This window comes from Knufia obscura, assembly GCF_036327395.1.
Source record: "Knufia obscura strain CCFEE 5817 isolate CBS 148926 chromosome Unknown scaffold_8, whole genome shotgun sequence".
NCBI lineage: Eukaryota > Fungi > Ascomycota > Eurotiomycetes > Chaetothyriales > Trichomeriaceae > Knufia > Knufia obscura.
Genome location: NW_027042694.1, coordinates 428,723 through 446,996, shown reverse-complemented (window position 1 = coordinate 446,996; position 18,274 = coordinate 428,723). Strand labels below are relative to the sequence as shown.

At 51.2% G+C, this 18,274-nt stretch overlaps 9 protein-coding genes across 9 annotated transcripts; 5 read left to right on the top strand and 4 right to left on the bottom strand.

The window, feature by feature from the left end:
- Positions 1 to 1,877: 1,877 nt before the first annotated feature.
- Positions 1,878 to 3,039, top strand: PMZ80_006982 (uncharacterized protein; the record flags this gene model as incomplete). The annotated part of the gene is made up of 2 exons (XM_064875390.1): positions 1,878 to 2,027; positions 2,227 to 3,039. 2 exons carry the CDS (start codon positions 1,878 to 1,880, stop codon positions 3,037 to 3,039), a joined length of 963 nt encoding a protein of 320 aa, XP_064728655.1.
- Positions 3,040 to 3,925: 886 nt separating this feature from the next.
- DCR2 (Phosphatase dcr2) lies at positions 3,926 to 5,625 on the bottom strand (the record flags this gene model as incomplete). Its single annotated transcript, XM_064875389.1, has 2 exons — positions 3,926 to 5,563; positions 5,611 to 5,625. The coding sequence occupies 2 exons, from the start codon at positions 5,623 to 5,625 to the stop codon at positions 3,926 to 3,928; spliced, it is 1,653 nt and encodes a 550-aa protein (XP_064728654.1).
- A 140-nt stretch (positions 5,626 to 5,765) lies between these two features.
- On the top strand, positions 5,766 to 7,397 carry PMZ80_006980 (uncharacterized protein; the record flags this gene model as incomplete). Its single annotated transcript, XM_064875388.1, has 2 exons — positions 5,766 to 5,772; positions 6,214 to 7,397. The coding sequence occupies 2 exons, from the start codon at positions 5,766 to 5,768 to the stop codon at positions 7,395 to 7,397; spliced, it is 1,191 nt and encodes a 396-aa protein (XP_064728653.1).
- A 645-nt stretch (positions 7,398 to 8,042) lies between these two features.
- Positions 8,043 to 9,306, bottom strand: PMZ80_006979 (uncharacterized protein; the record flags this gene model as incomplete). Its single annotated transcript, XM_064875387.1, has 2 exons — positions 8,043 to 8,503; positions 8,550 to 9,306. 2 exons carry the CDS (start codon positions 9,304 to 9,306, stop codon positions 8,043 to 8,045), a joined length of 1,218 nt encoding a protein of 405 aa, XP_064728652.1.
- Positions 9,307 to 11,084: 1,778 nt separating this feature from the next.
- On the top strand, positions 11,085 to 12,089 carry TPC1 (mitochondrial thiamine pyrophosphate transporter; the record flags this gene model as incomplete). The annotated part of the gene is made up of 2 exons (XM_064875386.1): positions 11,085 to 11,114; positions 11,169 to 12,089. The coding sequence occupies 2 exons, from the start codon at positions 11,085 to 11,087 to the stop codon at positions 12,087 to 12,089; spliced, it is 951 nt and encodes a 316-aa protein (XP_064728651.1).
- Positions 12,090 to 12,737: 648 nt separating this feature from the next.
- Positions 12,738 to 13,097, bottom strand: PMZ80_006977 (uncharacterized protein; the record flags this gene model as incomplete). Its single annotated transcript, XM_064875385.1, has 1 exon — positions 12,738 to 13,097. One exon carries the CDS (start codon positions 13,095 to 13,097, stop codon positions 12,738 to 12,740), a length of 360 nt encoding a protein of 119 aa, XP_064728650.1.
- Positions 13,098 to 13,429: 332 nt separating this feature from the next.
- PMZ80_006976 (uncharacterized protein) lies at positions 13,430 to 15,700 on the top strand (the record flags this gene model as incomplete). Its single annotated transcript, XM_064875384.1, has 2 exons — positions 13,430 to 13,484; positions 13,569 to 15,700. 2 exons carry the CDS (start codon positions 13,430 to 13,432, stop codon positions 15,698 to 15,700), a joined length of 2,187 nt encoding a protein of 728 aa, XP_064728649.1.
- Positions 15,701 to 16,679: 979 nt separating this feature from the next.
- On the bottom strand, positions 16,680 to 17,558 carry PMZ80_006975 (uncharacterized protein; the record flags this gene model as incomplete). The annotated part of the gene is made up of 1 exon (XM_064875383.1): positions 16,680 to 17,558. One exon carries the CDS (start codon positions 17,556 to 17,558, stop codon positions 16,680 to 16,682), a length of 879 nt encoding a protein of 292 aa, XP_064728648.1.
- Positions 17,559 to 17,833: 275 nt separating this feature from the next.
- Positions 17,834 to 18,088, top strand: PMZ80_006974 (uncharacterized protein; the record flags this gene model as incomplete). The annotated part of the gene is made up of 1 exon (XM_064875382.1): positions 17,834 to 18,088. The coding sequence occupies one exon, from the start codon at positions 17,834 to 17,836 to the stop codon at positions 18,086 to 18,088; it is 255 nt and encodes an 84-aa protein (XP_064728647.1).
- Positions 18,089 to 18,274: the final 186 nt, after the last annotated feature.

Sequence of the window (18,274 nt, the reverse complement as noted above, 5' to 3'; positions counted from 1 at the left end):
GATATTGGGCATATATCAGTGCATCGGGTGAGGTCGATTCTGGTTGTTCTGAGAGGACGTTGTAGGTTGTCGCTTCCGCCACTAAAAGCTCGGCGGAACACCACCTCATTTTCGACTTCATCCCTTCCCTCTTCCTTTTTGATAATCGACATGATTCTACGCTATCCTTCAGAGATACTTGATGAAGATGTTGCAGCTTCTGCCATCTCCATTATGAATGTTTTGGGCGCTTTTTGACCCTTTTCCACTTGGAGTCGCACCCAGCTACGCAACATCGCACTTTGCCCCATCATATTCTGATATCCTTCTGATAAGACCAACCAGCAGTGCACTCAATAACACCAACGGATACAGATACTTGGCGATATGAGATACTCGAACTATGCAAGAGAAGTCACACTGAATGAGTGCCACCCGAACGAAGTCGCTCTGTCCACAGCAGCCTGGCCATAAATCATATCTGACGGCACAAAAATATTATCAATATGCGAACCACAACTTCTCATCACAAAGCTGCACGTCTCATGAGATTAGCAAGATGGCATAACCGTACAGACGATGCTATCTGTCCCTGGCAATGTCCCAAAATATATCGGTGGTACCCTCGTATCCCTCTCACCCCAGCCCTATGTTCTATCATTCCGCATACGTTCCAGGATGTGCGCTGGTAATTGATCCAGAAGATCTGCCTATCGGTTCTGTGGCCACTTGGCTGATATGAAGCTACGATTGACCTTGAAAGTTCTGGTGGCCAAAAGCGTCAGCTGACTCGAAAGCAGGATAGTCGTCCACTGATAAAATATATCTTACAGCCGTCCTAAATGAGGAATTGAAGCGCTCAGGCCTTGTTACTTCAGTGATTCAACGAGAGTCAGATTGTCGGCATCCTTTTCCAAAGCTTTGTGGATGGTTCGAGGGTTCTCGGCAGAAGAAGCATTAGCATACGTCAAGAAGCCTGCACAAGTTGGGGCTATTCGAAAACAGTTCGAGGTGGCTAAGACGTGCTCGTGACAGTTGCAATGGGGACATAGTATGTTGATGTATTCAGCCAGGCAAACGGAAGACACAAGAGGAAACATCGGTACATTCTGCTCATGGCATTAGTCTTCAATTAATGCACGATCTGCTTAGATTTCTTCCGAATCTGGCTCTCAAAAAGCAGTGTACTTCTGCCGCCTCAGAGCATGAGCACCTCTGCAGTCCTAGGTAGGTAGCTCTTGGTTTTGCCAATATCTGGTACTCTTCCCTAGTAACAATCTCTGCTATTCTTGCCATTGAGCTCGTGCCTTAACTCCCTATCCGGTGTCGCAAGTGGAGCTTCATAAACAAAGTGATCTGTGATCTTGTGCGTGTCTGGTGAAGCAACTCCCACTTGGTTCTCATCTGCGGGCGCAGTTTCCAGTCGACACACTTGCCGAATTTGGAGACGCTCTCTCCTTCCGCATCGATCCCACCATGCTTGCTACTCTTTCCTCTAAAACCGTGAGGACACGACCTTTATGCTATGATAGATATGCCCGGACAGCACTGTTTGACGGCTCACCTTGACGGCATGCGATGGGACTTGCTCTACCATGATTGACCGTTCGAAAGAACATACCTTGAGACCTGATGACTTCATACAATCTTGCAGATTTTCTCATGTTTCTTCATTCTCATGCTGACTATCTTGCGATCTTTCGCATGTCTATCCAACTCTAGTACACGAAGCTGTCACGTCCAATACTATTTTACATACCATATCAGCTTAAAGCATGAATGGGACCTTGCTTACGACCATCCTGAGCTGTTCTCGAAACGTTCTCCGAGCAGGAACTTCAACCTCCAAGCTGATACTACCATCTAGCATAACACCAGCTCGGGGCCTCCGCCGGACCATGGCTACCGTCAGAGAAGATAATATACCGCATGTCGTCCGGACAGCAGCCGACCAGCGCCAAAAGGGCATGTACAGCGCGACTATCGGCAGAATAGAACAAGTCAATTCTACGATACGGCTACTGAGATTGTATATCGACAATGATCAGGTAGGTCACTACGCCTGTGAGGGTATGAAGCCAACTGCTACAAAGTGTGGGGGCTAAGCAGGAGATACTCCAAGACAAGCAGTATACCAAGTACTTCTGGCAGCCGATTATGGATTGTCCTGCTCTATCTATACCGCTTCCACTCCCCTCCGCTGCTTTCCTCCTCCTATACTCTGAAATTGCTGCTTACTTCTTCTAGCCCGCTTTGCGCCATCTACCCGGCCAATACGTAGATCTCCATATCCCAGAGATAGAACGAGTAGGAGGCTTCACCATAACATCCCCACCACAAACGGCCATGCGCCTGCCAGCACCGACACCATCTACCACAACGCCGCCCACAGCAGCCACGTTCGATGACCCATACTTGGAACTAGCGATCCAAAAGTCGCCAGCAAACCCTCCAGCAGCCTATGCATGGCAAAACCCAGGAGACATCATGAATGCGCCGGTGCGCTTCAGAATTGGCGGAAACTTTACGCATCCTCCAATGGCATTCTCCATGCAGGAGTTCCAGAGCATAGACAATATCGTTCTGATAGCTGGAGGAGTCGGCATAAATCCCATCATGAGCATGGTATCAGCAATGGACTTGCAAGGTGCCAAGAGAATGGGAGGTCTACCGCCCCGGTTACGGATTCTTTACTCATCGAAAAGAGGCATTAATGAAAGTGGGAAACCAGAGGAGGTGCTATTCGAAGAAAGACTAAGCGCCATAACCGCCAAAAGAGCTCAGAAGCAGGACGATGTGGACTTCAAATATACATTTTTCGACACGTCCCAGAATGCGAGCACGGGAAGTGAGAAAAAGGACGTTCCAGGGAACATGCAGGTGCTACAGCGAAGAATCGCGCACGATGATTTATTCGAGGCCTTAGGGCCAGAAAACAAGAGGCAGAACACGTTAGTGTACGTCTGTGGATTACCAGCTATGACAGATGAGTTTGTAGAGCTGCTGAGGAAGGCACCGGGTATGGAGGAGAAAAGAGTATTGTCTGAAAAGTGGTGGTGAGCTGTTTGGCCCGACGAGCAAACACGTCATATGTACTGCCTCAAAGCAGGAGTGTGACCGACTAGCCTTGGTAGAAGGAAGCGTCGCTTCAGCTGTCAAGTCACTGAGAATGGGAAGTCCAACTACCAGTCACCCTAGCCTCTGCAGTCCGATTGTTGCACCTTCACCATACGCCCGTCCGTACTTGCCTGGCCCCTAGACAACTGCCATAGTGTAGACCGTACCCCAGACTGCCTGCAGTGTCCGACAGCATTGAATTCCGGAATCACGACTGCCACCCATCTCACCATTCACGTGACTCCCCACGCGCAACCATTAACAACCGTTCTGGCCATCAGTTAGCACCTACTGCAATTTGACCTGTGCCCGACTACAAACCCATCCTACACATACATAAAAGCCAGCAACAGGCTGTGGAGCACAGCCAAAGGTAGCGGAAACGTATTTGCTTCCTCTATCTATACACGTTGCCTAGCTCAATTCGGCTCCCATGTCCACCAGGCTCATTGTGGTGCATATTGTGCCCAGCCTAGCCTACGAGCTCTTGTGAGTCCGTTCACTATCAATACAATGCCATCGAAGGAACAGCCTGCGCCGTCTCGGCAAAATTTGTCCTGCTCAGTCGCTGCTGCTCTGTTCACGCACGACGACTCTGTTGAGTTGTGTTGGGGTGCATCCGCTCCTGCTCCTGCCGTCGCGCTTATCGCTGCGCTCCGTGCGAAAGGTTCTGCCACTTCCTTGTGGTCAAAGACCATCTAGACGTAATCTCGCAGTTTCCAGTGCTTTGTCTCCCGGACTGGCTTGCTTTTGCAGGCTATCGTCACCCGCCATCGCATTCACTAGGTATGGCATGTCATATAATTCAGAGTACTGACCATCATCCATCTCACAACCCAGTAACAACCCTCCCCCCATCAACAATAATCTGCTCATCCCACCTCCTCTCCAAATCCTGCTCAGATCCCCACTCAAGCCTCTTCCACGTCCTCACCCTCGCCTCATTCATATCAAACTCAAACAGCCGCATGCGTCTTATATACCCCCCATACCCACCATACCCACCAAAGCCCGCACCACCCCCATAACACATCCACAGCGCGGGCTCACCACCCTTGTTATTCGCGGGTAAACAGTAATCATTCACATGGTCATGTCCACAACTCACCATCAATACGCCCTCCTCCACAAGCGCATCCTTGAAGTTAGAGTTGTAGGCTGGTGCCGTGGACGCCTCCGTCCAGTTGCCTACATATTGGTTTCCGTCTGGATTTCGATATTCCGGGAGAGGGATGTGGATGAACGCGACGTCCATGTGTATATGGCTGTACTCTTTATGTTTCCTTTTCAAGCCTTGACTCGTGCTCTTGAACCAATCTATCTGGCTCGTCTTCAGCCAGTCGTAGCCGTGGTATTTCTTTTCTTCGGGACTGTAGGAGTGCGTATCGAGCATGTAGATTGTTAATGCACTTGTGTGGCCGCTGCCGCGGGAGAGGACCTCGAGGTAGTAGTTTCCTACGCCTTCGATGTCTGTTGGGCCGGCGGTGGAGAGGGAATACGGGAGGCCGTCCATGATGGACATGCTTTGGGCCCTGTTTAAATTCGATTCGTCGTCGTGGTTGCCGAAGATGCCGGCGTAGGGGATGCGGTGTTTGGTGAAGAGGGCAGAGTACTTGTAGATTGCGGATTGGGCGTCGGGACTGGTGTCGCCGTTGACTTGGTCGCCGGAGAGGATTATTAGATCTGGTTTCTCGTCTAGGAGGATGCGTTCTACGAAGTCGAGGGTGCGGGGGTCGGCGAGGCAGGGACCTCCGTTGTAGGAGTCGGGGACTGCGTCTCTGCATTTGCCGTGGCCGGTTGCGAGGTGGAGGTCTGAGGCCTGTAGGATCTTGAATTTGCCGTCTTTTCTTATGCGCGGGATGGGAGGATCGAACTTTTGGGCTGGGCCGTTGCGGACTGTTAGGCGGGGTTCGGGGGCGTCGCCTCGGGTGACTGTTATAGGGAGGGGGGTCTTTTGCATGGCCCAGTTTGAGCGGGGGTCTGCGGCGTCGGGGCCGAAGAGGACGTCGAGGCCTGTTACTGCTTTTGTTGCGTCGGAGAGGTGGCGCTTGTGAGAGCGTTTGATCCATATTGAGAGGGGGCGGGACTCCCATTTCTCGTGCTTGTTGAGTTTGCCATCTTCTGGGGAGGTTGGTCCGACGTGGACGTCGAGGACTAGCTCGTCATTGCTGAGGAGTTCTTCCTCTCGTTTGCGCCGGATGTGGAGGTAGGCTTTGCTGGGGAAGCCGCGGGAGAGGTAGAGATCTTTGTCGATGCGGTGCCAGTTCTCTTCATTAATAGCACATTTGGAGAAGGGATTGAGGGTGGAACATTGTATGACCTTCACATCTGTTACCACGAAGCCTGGGTGATGGGCGGGCAGATGATTGTGAATCGCAGTTGGAAGGACTCTATAGCGGTTATCGAGGAAGACGACCAGGAAAAAGATAGTTGAGGCTAGAAATGCAAGTTGGAGGCCTGTTCGGACCTGGGAATGGTTAGTGAAGTGTTGCGTGGCATATGCGCTCAGCGTACAATTCTCCGTGTCATGTCTGATCTTCAGCCAGAGGCTGGTCTCTCCGCGATGGCCTCACATTCAAGGAGTCGGAATGTTGAAGTAGTGTTACCGGTTCGCTGTCATAGTGTCTGACGGTTTGAAAAGCCTGCTGGTAAACGGCTTGATGCGACAAATGTACAGTGCGTCTCAGATGGAGCGCATGGTAGAGCGTCGCCTTGTTGGTCGCACATGGGGGTATGGACCGGGAGAATTGCGGCTCAACCCCAAGATTTCCCTTTTGGTATACTAGTATGCAGACTGCGCTCTAGACCAAGATACAAAAAGTACTCTTATGTACCAACCCCAGTCAGTCACTCGTTCACGGCGCGATACTCATCTGCTGCACTAACCAAGCATTCATCTCCAGTTTTTAGTATCTGCAACCTTTATGTTTGCACGCCCCACTGGACAGTACAGCCAGCTCTTACATGCGCCTCGTGCTCAGATACGAGCAAGCAGTCTTCACCATGAGTTGAGCACTTATGTAAGAGCGTTCAGCTCAAATTCTCGTCAAAATGCCAAATTGCAAGGTGTGAGCCTACTCGTCCGACATACCCGTGGACAGATCTAACACATTCCAGTCGGCGATCGAGTCCTTCTAAGATGGAAGCAAGGAAAACTTTCCAAGCGGAAGTTGACCAGACCTCTTCGCGAAGACGGAGACACCGTCATCGACAATCACAATATTAAGCATGCCGAGATCATTGGCCAGGAGTCGGATGTGCGCCTACAGAAGGTATCGAAGGATGGTCTGAGGAAACTAAATGTCTTTGCCCGGCACCCATCGCTGGATGATTTTACCTCTCTCAGCCCTCGACGGGTGGCTCCTATCTACGCAACATATGCATCGGCCATTGTGTCTCTGCTGGATATACATGCTGAACCACCTTCTGCCGAGAATGACCCGGAAACGACTGGTGGACCATCTTTTCAGATTCTGGAAGCAGGCACAGGCCATGGCAGTCTCACTCTTCAGCTTTCTCGGGCTATAGCAGCTGCCAACCCTCCTGCTGGCAAGGAAGTCAGACCCGAGCCATCGAAGAAGACGGTGTACAAAGGTGGTGACGAAAGCGACGGACCAATCGATGAGCCAGAGTCCGATGCTCTTATTGCATGGCGCAAGCAGCGGCGTGCGGTAGTGCATACGGTTGATATCGATCCTCTGAACCGCGCACACGCTGATACTCTCATACGCTCCTTTAGAGGCGCCGTCTACTGGCCACACATCAACTTCTACGCTGGGGATGTGAAAGACTGGATACATCAAAGGACAACCTCAACCGACCAGAAGCCATTCCTCGACATCGTGATCCTCGACATGCCAGGTGTCGAAGAATACATCTCTTCTGTCGTCGACTCCATGAAAGACGGTGGACAACTGCTCGTCTTCGTGCCACAAATCACCCAAATCGCAACCTGCGTACAAGAAATTGCGACTAAAGACCTAGGTTTGAAGCTGCAAAAGGTCGTCGAGCTCGGCGATGGCATAAGTAATGGTCGGTTGTGGGATGTGCGGATGGCAACGCTGAGGAATCCTAAGATGGCGAAGGGCGTGGCGAATGACTCTGGGTCGTCATTAGAGGATAGTGCTGCTGAAAACCAGCCTGTCGAAGTGACGTCGTCGGCATCTACATCGCCCTCGATCGGCACGATACCTCCGATGGTTTGTAGGCCTCTGGTTGGGGAACTTACGCGAGGTGGTGGCTTCGTTGGGTTGTGGAAGAGAATGGCGGGCACGAATTCTGAGCAGGTCAAAGCATCATGAAAGGACGAACTATGCAGATCTCCTGTCCGGCCTCGGAAACTCAACGCAAGCAATTTGTCACGCTCGATTTACTTGAGGTGATCGAAGATGTTTGGTTAGTAACGCCCTTCTGGCACGTCTGGTACGTGCCTGATAAGCGCGTGATAAGCGCAAGTTCGTGGATGTGGCAGTTGCGATGCGTGGACGTAGGCGGCGATCACGTGAAGCCGGACTGTATCGACGGTCCTGATGAGCTCTTCAATCTTGACGGTCTCCGGTGCAGCATCTCTTAACGGAGAAGGTGCATGAGAAGGAGGTAGGGCATGGAGTTGAGGCAGGGCGGTATGTTCCGGGTGAATACAAAAACTCGCTGTTGACCTTGGGTTTCTATTATGTAGCAAAGGGGTTAAAGTACGACATGGTGGTATTATTCCTAGCTACTAATCTCACCTCCAAGCCAGGTAAATCTCGTAGATGTTTAGCTTCTTGAGACCACAGATGATGATAGCACAGATGCAGACCAAACAATCCCCGGCAGCCGGGCAATCTGTCCGTCATCATCCACCTTGCGTCAAAAAGCCAGGCTCTATTGTCACCACGACTGAATGCAAACAAGCATCATCGTGCTCACCAACAGCGGTCACAACGCCTCCGTGCGAACTCCCATCATTGAGAGTGCGCCTTCCCATCCTCATATACCCCATCCCCTTCCCACTCACCCAGTGTTCCCAAAGCACCCACAAACAAATCCATCCCAGCACACTGCGCACTAGCACCTGCCCCGACCGTGGTATTATTCCACACGCTCCCTAGCCGATTCCACTGATCCACATTTCGCCACAATGACTCCGCGTTCTTCATCAGCACGATCCCGTACCGATCCTCCGGTGCAACAGCATGCAGACGTGCTAGACTCCGCACGAAGATGCCTTTGAACAGTGAGCTGGTATCGTCGCAAGTCGGCTCGCAGGATTCGTGGATAATATAGTCGGGATCATGGGTATCGAGCATGGAGGTGAAGTTTGCGAGAGCTGCATCGGCGATGAGCTTGGCCATGGCTGTGTAGAGGGGTTGCTGCAGTGCTTGGTCGAGTTCGGTTAGAGCGGTGAGGATTACGCCTTGGTTGTCTGGGAATTTTAGTGCGTGTGTGCTTAGATGTGGCGTGGTACTTACATGACCAGACCTTGGGCAGGTTGAGTCCCGTTTCGTCTTTCGCCCATAGTCCGTCTTCGATGTTGCTTTGGGCGTTGATCAAGCCGCTGCCATAGATCCAAAGCCATGAATTTAGCGCGACATCGACGTAGTATGGTTTCTGGTCGGGACGTCTGTTAGCGAGGTGGGCTGCGACGGAGAAGTGCAGCTCGTTGCTGATGGCGTTGACATAGGTATTCGATCTGTCCCACCATACGCCACCAACAGGTGTGGTGTTCCAGGCGTTATGCATGTCGTCGAAGACCTGGACTGCTTTGTCGAGATACTTCTGGTCCAGGGTGAGATCGTATACAGCGATCCACGCGAGTGCCCACCAACCTTCGTCATCGTAGTAGCCGTTGAGGAAGCCTACATTCGCGGTGTCCTCGTCAGTGGCGTCTCGATATTCGAGCTCCAAGGGTAGTTTGCGGCGCCAGAAAGCTCCGTGCGCCTGGGTCATTTGCTTGTTGTATTCCGCAGCATTGTTGAAGACCTCTTGCCATAAATCCTTGGTCCGATCTTTGATCTTGTCATCGATAGCTGCCAGGTTGGCGATCATCGTCAGGCAGTTTGCACTGTTCCACCATCCTGTGGATGGCATCCATAGCCCTGTACTAGAGTTGTACCATGTTTGAAGCGTATCAAAGGTATGCTCAACATTTTCGAAGGTGATACCTGCCGCTCCGCGGATGCTTGTGATGCTGAGCCAGCAGATCAAATTGCTTGACTGTAAATGCATTGCGATTTGAAGTAGACGTGAGTAGATCGGAGTTCTAGTAATTGTCCGTGCTGGATCGTCAACAAGTATTTACGTACCTCTTTGGTGACAGTCCTCCTGACATCTAGGGTTGGCTAGCTATGTGGCACCACTCCCGGGTACCAGGTATCACTTCGAAGCAGAACCTGTCAATGTTTTACTATGTAACCTTGGTTCTGAGGGATGGGTACTTCAGATATCTTCTCTAGACTAGTAGTCTAACCGTCAATAAGTGAGACCGTATCCCAAGGATTGCTCTAGGAGGCCATTCGCTATGGTAGGTTAATTTGTAGCTGCTAGGAGCTGCTGCGCATCGCTTCGAGGGTGCTCTGTGGCCGTCGGTGTGCGTCTTGAGCCGTCAAGTTATCACGAATGAGATGTGGCGAGAGTGTCTCGAGGCGAGTATGACAAGCGAAGAAAGTCATCTCTGAGAAACAGGCTTGCTGGATATGAGTGATCCGTCTGGCCCGTGGAAGCAGACACTGTTTGCTGGTCGAGTCAGCCGTGCTCAAGTCAAGCAATGCGTTTGGGCTTGCGCAGAAAAACGCAACACAGCATGACTCGAACCACTAACAACTCAGCTCATCCTTCAGCATACTGGATTAATCATCACCATATCGTGCCGTAGTGCCAGTGTGTAGAGGCGCCTCCATTGCCTTGGCAGGTGCAACATTGGACAGTGCTTGCTCAGGAACAAACAGCAAATTATTGCTTGCTACGGCAAAGGAGCACGAAACCCAAGTTTCTGTCCTTCCCAGATTCCTGTTGATTTTCAGCCACGCGTCGCGTTTCGTAGATAGAACTCGGACCTCAGTCAACGGGGTGACAATGGTAGTGGATTTCAGTGCTAACTTGGCAGGATGGATCTGCCCGTTTTCAATGCCCAAATACTGAAACAGAGCTTCGAAACATAGCTTGATTGCCGAGGATACGCCGTTTGACAGATCGCGTAGAACAGGATGTTGACACAGCAGGATTAGCTGACACGAAGAACGCCACTGAGATGAGTGGTCAATATTGGCCACTGGACGTTTCGACAGGGCAAAAGAGAAAGTTCACACGATAACCGTTTTGGGTACTCTGAACGACGTGAATACTATCATGGCGGGCATGTGGTCATGTCACAGTTACGCGACCGCGTAACCTGACAGTCAGAGATTGATTCGTGAGGTCTGCGAAGATGCTCAAGTCGTACCTGCCTCATGTAAGTACAGGCTGAAGCGCTTAGGCAAGCGCTTTCCTCGGTCTTTTGTAATGCGATATCTGGCTCGCTATACGAGAGCCTTGTGGATGTTGCGGCGTTGAGATTCATAACAACAGTAGAGCCACGCTTTCTGTTCTGGCCACAATGGCATCGTTTGTGCTGAAGAAGCTGGTCGCTGTCGTCGCAGGAGCAACCACGTATGCTGAAAACACTCCGAAAGATCAAGCTCCGCAGCGCAGGTCATTGAGAGTGCTCCCTGATGAGACGTGCTAGTAAGCATGCGACACGTTAAACTGTAGAATAGACCATTAAGATATCATGCGGGAGATGCAAGCCGACAGTTTTGTGTCGGTCAAAAGAAGAGGAAGAAGTTGGCGAGGACGTTGATATGGGGGTCGCTAAAACCTTCCCCAGTCGGGCGACGCCGACCTCATGGCGCGCAATGATGGTGCGCACAGCTTGATATCTGTATTGATTAGGACTTTATTTCTCTTCTTGATGCACGTCTTCCAAGTCATTCGTTAACTGATTGTATCTGGGCGGTCGATGCGAATGGATGTCGCGCATAGAGCGGCTCAAAGATGAGGTACGTAGCGGTGAGACTCAGCTCACCACAACTGATGACTGACGGGCGTCACAGGGCTCACGATCACAAGTCATAATATCTGGCGCTGTCGCAGGCCTCATATCCCGATTCTGCATTGCTCCCCTCGATGTGGTCAAAATTCGCCTGCAGCTTCAAACTCACTCGTTGAGCGATCCTCTAACAAGCAACGGCATCAAAGGGCCGACCTACAAAGGCGTCTGGGGAACGTTACGGAAGATACAGCAACAAGAAGGGACAACAGCTTTGTGGAAGGGCAATATCCCAGCCGAATTACTATATATCTGTTATGGAGGTAGCCAGTTCGTTGCTTATCGGACCGTAAGCCAGCTGCTGTCAACACTACCGAAACGACTACCACCTTCAGCTGAATCTTTTGTCAGCGGCGCCACCGCTGGAGCTGCCGCTACGACTGTTACTTATCCGTTGGACTTGCTCAGAACGAGGTTTGCTGCTCAAGGGACTGAGAAGGTCTACGAAGGCATCATTGCCTCGCTGCGAGATATCTCACGGAACGAAGGCGTGCGAGGCTTTTTTCGAGGTTGTGCCGCTGCGAATGGCCAGATCATACCATACATGGGCCTTTTCTTTTCTTCATACGAGATGTTCCATCAGGCTTTGGGAGGCACCACACTTCCCTTCAGCGGTGGTGATGCTATAGCAGGTGTTCTGGCTTCGGTGTTATCCAAGTCTGCGGTCTTCCCCTTGGATCTTGTCCGGAAGCGTCTGCAGGTTCAAGGTCCGACTCGGTCAAGATACATACACACCAATATTCCCGAATACCGTGGTGTTATCAGGAGTCTGATTCAGATCAATCGCCGCGAAGGCTTTCGAGGCATGTATCGAGGCTTGACCGTCAGTCTCATGAAGACTGCGCCAGCCAGTGCAATCACCATGTATGTCTATGAACGCACACTGCATCTCATGATGCACAATAACCATGTCGAAGAAGCGTGAGAGCTATACAACCCTTATACTGAGGACGAAAATGACTGAGAGTTTGCAGGCAAACATGAATCTAGTGCTAGGATGGAGCGTCTGGATATGAATAGGTCATGCAGTGGTTGCTATATCATGTCTGATAAGGCAGGTTCTCCTCAGAAGCCAATGCAAGGGCGACAGCCTTGGACGAGCCATCGTACTCCTGTCGACCTGATGCAAAGATGAGTGTGGACGATATACTATCTTTGGTGCTCGTAAGCGAAGGTAAGTCTTTTCCTCTCTGGTTCTACTTTGCTGACTAATGCAAAGCAGCGACGGACGGCCACCTGCAAAAAGCTTTTCGACTTGTCGACTCTGATCTCCCGACGACTGCGAGACCAAGAACCACGCTTCCCAACGAGCAGATGTATCGGCTGTGCGACGTACGTGAAGGAGTCTGCCAGCGGCAACTTGACCAGCTGTGCGGACTAGTCCTCGATCCCCTGCCAACAATTGGCTGGATTTTGTTGGCATATTGGGAAGGCTGGGAAACACTCTTCCTTCCGCCGGCATACGTCAGATTGGAGCGGTCTAGTAGTCGCGACCGGCACTGATCGTACTCCGAACCATGATCGTGGATTCTGAAAGTTGAATGCCCGAACTCAGTGTCAGCACAGGCTACCTTCATGACTTTGTTCGTACGGTCAAGGCAGGTGCGGGCGTGGTGGCACTGGCAGATGCAGCGAACTTGCTTCCTTCAAGCTCCACCTTGACTATCTGATGGCCAGGCACGACTATCAGACCAACAAACCTGGAGGTCATGTCTGCCTTTGCAGATTTGCCCGTTGTCTTAGCTTCTGCCATTGCCTTCTCTTCGGCAGACTTTGAGGGCATTCGGTACTCGAAAGAGTTGCCTAGAATGATATTGCTCTCGTTATCTGTACATTTGAAGATGCCTGTAAACAGTCGTCCGTCCAGGACTGTGATGTGGAGAGTTTTGCCGAGTAGTGATTCAAGGAACGACAAGGCCTCTACCTGCTCCATTGTAGCGTGTACTGTTGGCTAAAGACGAGAGGTGTATAACGAAGCTGACTATGCAAATAGCTGTTCCAGATTGCGGAACGATGATTGTCAGGAGGATCTGAAGGTCAAGCTGGGCGGAGCACGAAGTCACGTTCCAGAATTTCCACGCTCCGTGACCAGGTCCAACCCGACCAATCGGCATGCTGTATTTACGGCGAGCATAAACTGTCAATTTGACCTTGACCAGCGCATTATACTGTACCACTAATCACATCTCTATCCTTACGTTCGAGGCTCGACTCGGAGTCTAATTCGGTGATGGCCCCAAGGAGAACGATGGTTCCTGCATGAGCATGGGCGCCACGCCGCCGATGAATCCAGTCCGGCTTGCTGCTGTCTTCGCAGCAAGTCTGCGGCCCAGGCAGGTTCAACTCAATCGCATGTTTGCGTGATGACCCTCGTGATGAGAACCCCTTCGCTAACTTCTCTCAGCCAAGGTTTTTCACGTCTTATCGAGACCGCGGCCTCTTGTACATGGCAGTCAGCGAAGAGTCTTTTCTCTCGCAGCTAGGCGCTACGATGCGCAAGAAGTCGTGGCAGAGGAGGCGACTCGACCAATTCCAAGAGAGCCACACGAGCCGTCCCTAAGAGATGAAGCAGAGGAATCTGCTGTCGAGAATGGGAATGACGATGTGATCGCGGCAGGGGAGAGTGATGAAGCAACCGAGTTTCAGAAGCTGCAAGACGAGTTCAAAAAGCACATGAGTACAGTGCCTCATCCTATCGCCATTATTACAGCCCACCCTTCTACAGCAGAGAATGATGACAAGGCAGTAGTCGGTGCGACCGTCTCGTCCTTCAATACTGTCAGCTTCGACCCAGAGCTGGTAGTCTCATTCAACCTGACTACAAACTCGGCCACCTACCGAACCATACTCGAAACAAAGCACTTCGTTGTCAACTTTCCTACCAGCAACATATCGGGCATGGCGCTCGCTCAACACTTCACTAAAGGCAACGAGACACCACCTCTTGCATCGGACACAGAGCCAGCCGTGGGGCCTGTAAATTTCCAAGAGCTTCAGGGACAGAGCCCTCCAAACATGAAACAGTATCCGCCAGGAGTGAAGCTAAGGAACAAAGAGGAGCATATGGGAGAAGCAGGCTTCGCTTTTGCTTTCCTTTGCGAATATCAAAACTCCCTACCTGTCGCTGACCATGTCATTGTGACAGGTCGACTCATCCCACAAAAGATACGGTCAAGCAAGAGGTTCGGCTGGGGCGAACATAACACGTATGGTAACTCCTTTTCATCGCATCACATAACACTGGGCTATGTTCATAGGACTTATGGCGTGGTTGATGGTTCCGGTACTTTTAGTTTCGGCGATTTGTGGAAGCTCGACGATCGATTTAGATACGCTGACCTGGACAAGGTACCAGATCATCAGTTCTTCCAAATGAAGGCGAGATACGAGAACAGACTGAAAGAGATCGAATCTGCTAGGCTGCTTCAGCAAGACATTAGCGGCCGAAGCCCGCCAAGCCCTCCCAAGAAGGCCGTGCTCAGAGCTAGTGAACTGACTCCTGATGCTTTGGACAACCTTGAAAGGCATTATAAAGAGCGGCTGGTCACACTTCAAACGTGGTTCGAATCCAAGAACAAGCTGGAAGAGAGCGGCCAAGCTGAAAGTCAGGACTTTCTGGGGTGGCAGAACCTCTTGATCCGGAAAAAGATGCTCTTGAGTCTGGCAGAGCTGGAGAAAGAAGAGCGCTTGTATCGCGCTCGATTGAGGAAGCTGAAAGCCCAGAAAGTCCAGGACAGCCAAAATATCGGGGACGGACATTCAGCTGAGGTCCAAAAGGCCATCGACCTTAGATGTCACTGTGAAGATAATCTCGAGGTCATCTTGGAAGCCAAACGGCGTAAGCGCAGCGGCCAACCACAGACTGGAGTCCAGTCTCTCGCAGTGAAGTTCCTGAATACGCGGCAAATAACGCGTTTCCTGGAAAGCAAAAGAGGACTCGGATATGAAGCCCTCAAGAAGAATTACCGGAAAGATTGTTACGTAATACAAGAAGCACGACTGTCTTTGATGGAGCAGGAGAATGCCCAACCTAGAGATGAAGTCATCATTGATGGGCTTAAGGCTCGTATTGCTTACCACGTCGAAACAAACAAATTGCTGAAAAGCCTCATGGTAGAGCGCATCACAAACGCCGACCCGTCAGAATTAAATCGCTTGATTGCGGCGCCGCCAGAGATGAAACCTGGCGGGAAAGGATTCCTGAAGAGGATGCGTGACATCGAGGACAAGCCTCACTCCACTGCGAGAGTGCGAGACAAAGAGGGTAAGTTGGGCTACAAGCCGAGCTATAGCTGGAAGCCGGACGCAGATGGTCAAAGAGATAGTGACACTGCTCGGGATCTGGAGGAGATGCACGCTGCACAAATCTCTGATAGGCATGTATCAGGAGGTGATCAGAGAAGCGATTTTGGGGAGGCAGAGCATGATCCGCTTGTGATGAAGCATTACGAGGGTGAGGAGATTCCATCGTGGCCAACGGAAGAGAAGGAACCCGCGAGGAACTCAATAGCACGCAGAGTCTCTGGAAGGAAGTAAGGATGCTTCCCGAAGTGTATGAAACATTGTATGTATAGAAAGATGGTTTGGCGGTGGGAAACAAGAGTAGTTGCGCGCTTGTCTGTTTCTTGACCTTGACCTCAATACGCTTTTGAGTCTGCCTTGCCCTGTTCGTTTGGTTCGCCCTTTCTTCGGCTGTTCTATCCAAGTTCATTTCATATGAGACAGGTTGGATCTGTATTTCAATTTTCATCTGATGTAGTTTTACTAGCCGACCAAGAAAAAAGGCATGCAGTAGATCATGTAAAATTTGATCAAAATCAATCACAAGGCGGTTATGTTGGATTGATGGCGCCCCATAGCAAATCACATTTCACATTATCGTGGTCGCAGGGCACATATTCAGGCAATGTTTGGAGGTGTCCTTACTTGACGTCGAGACGATAACCAAGGGCTCAACAGGAACCGTGCAATTCCTGTCGAATCCAAGTGGAGATGGGCACACCCCTCAAATGCTTCTTCGACCATCGTTCCTCTCTTCCTCTGCCCCGGGACTGTATAACGATTGAGCCTTTCAGAGTATGTATTGGATCAGCGCAACTCGATGACCAATCCTTCAATGCTAAGACAAGCATGGGTCCACCCGTCACCAACCAGGCTCGATCTGATGAGGCGGTCGGGCCATGATTGCGCGTCGAGGACTCGGCCACCAGCTCCGTAGACGAGCTTCCCATATATCGAGACCGCACGAAATTGATGTGGCGTGATGTACGTGGTCCAAGGATAGGTGCACAGTTCTAACAGCCCGACGGCTCAGACGGTGGGCCCAAGTCGTTCATCTCTCAGGACACGCACTGGATTGTTCGACCGTGCAGGTTGCAGGTACCCGAATGTCGTTGCAGCATCGTGGTCTCGATACTGAATTCCAATCGACAATGACTCATGGCAGTGCTTGCTGAGCCGGCGATTCCATACAGTCCATGCGACACATCGGGTAGAAACGCAATCCTGGATCTTATCAGCTCGCACCACCCAAATCCTCCTTCGCATCTTCCCTATCCCATGTCTCCTTCTCGAGCGCAGCAACCTGCCCCAGAATCTCCGACAACCTCCTCCCACTCCGCTCCTTCGCAATCTCCTGCTCCTCAAACTGCCTCTTGAACTGCGCAAGCATGTAATCCGGCAACGCGCTCTTCTTCCCTTCCTTATAATTGTAAACCACCACATCCTCCTCCGCCTTCGCCGCGATCCGCTGCTTCCCCTCCGACAAAATCATAACATCAAGCAACATGTTACTATCCGTCTCCTTAGGCATAACCCGAATCTTATGATACACCGATATCCTATCCGGCCAGGTCATAGGAAACTTATAATCAACTTTGATACTCTTCAAAATCAACCCATAGCCCTTACTCGTCAACATCTCATCCCACAACTTCTTGTTCGGCCGGTCGAAGTATTCTCCAATCTGTCTCGTCCAATTCGTGCGCGATGTCTCGCAGAACCGGACGTATTGGACGTTGTTGACGTGGCCCATGCTGTCTTGGTCACCCCAGTTTATGGGGACGCTGGAGATGCCGGCGCGGTGGGGGTGGGTCAGGTAGCCTTCGCTGCCGGCGAGGAGGGAGCGCCAGTCGCGGGTTACTTCGGCGAGGAGGAGGCCTGCTGTGGTGGTTTGGGTGTCGGACATGCCGAAGTGGATGCATTTTCCGAGGCGGGTCTTGAGGTCGGAGAGCCAGCGGGGATTGAGGTTTGTGGTGGGTGGTGTGGTGGGAGCTTGGGCATGGTGGGCTGCGGAGGAGAACTGGCGGAGGCCGAATGGTGTTGTTGGGAGGATTTGAGCTCGGGAGCATAGTGCTCGGTGCGCGCTGGGCCCGCGCATGCCTGCTGTTGTCATTGTGGCATGGTAGTTTGTTCAGCTTTCTTCGAGGACAAGCTGTATTGTGCTGGAAGAAAATTGTCTAGAAATTGAGCTGAAAGATGCCGAGGTCGGAACCATTTCCGTCGAGAGCAAAACAAAACGACGTCATGCAGATTTGCAGTTGCTCGATGATCATATGGTTCTTTGATCCAATTTGGCTTCGTTAGAGATGAAAGAAGAATGATTTGAAGCACTCGTTGAGGTCTAATGAGCATTTCCGCATCCCCAGGAGATCCCGTCCACCAGTCAATATGTCCAACCCACTTCGCTACCAAGTAATCCATGTCTACAAAGAGCTTCTCGAGATGGGCAAATCATACCCTCTAGGCTACGATTACTTCCGCCCACGGCTTCACAAAGCATTCATGAGCCAAGCACACCTGCAAGACGAAGAGAAGATACAAGAAGGTATCAAAAGAGCCGAGTACGTGAAGAAGGAAATTGAGGCGCTGTATTACTTGAAGAAATATCGGAGCATGAAGCAGAGGTACTCGGCTGGTGGATGAGAATGGCAGGAGGAAAATGTTCATGTTATCTTTCGGTGGCGGAGAACCATCTTTGCTTTTGCAAGGCAAACAGAGACTTGAAGCACGCAACGACTCAGTGCTTAGATCAGCTATCGGCTATGTTGACCCACGAACAATCTATGAGCCGCCATCTTGCGTATGTGAAGCCTAGAGCTATCTCTCTCA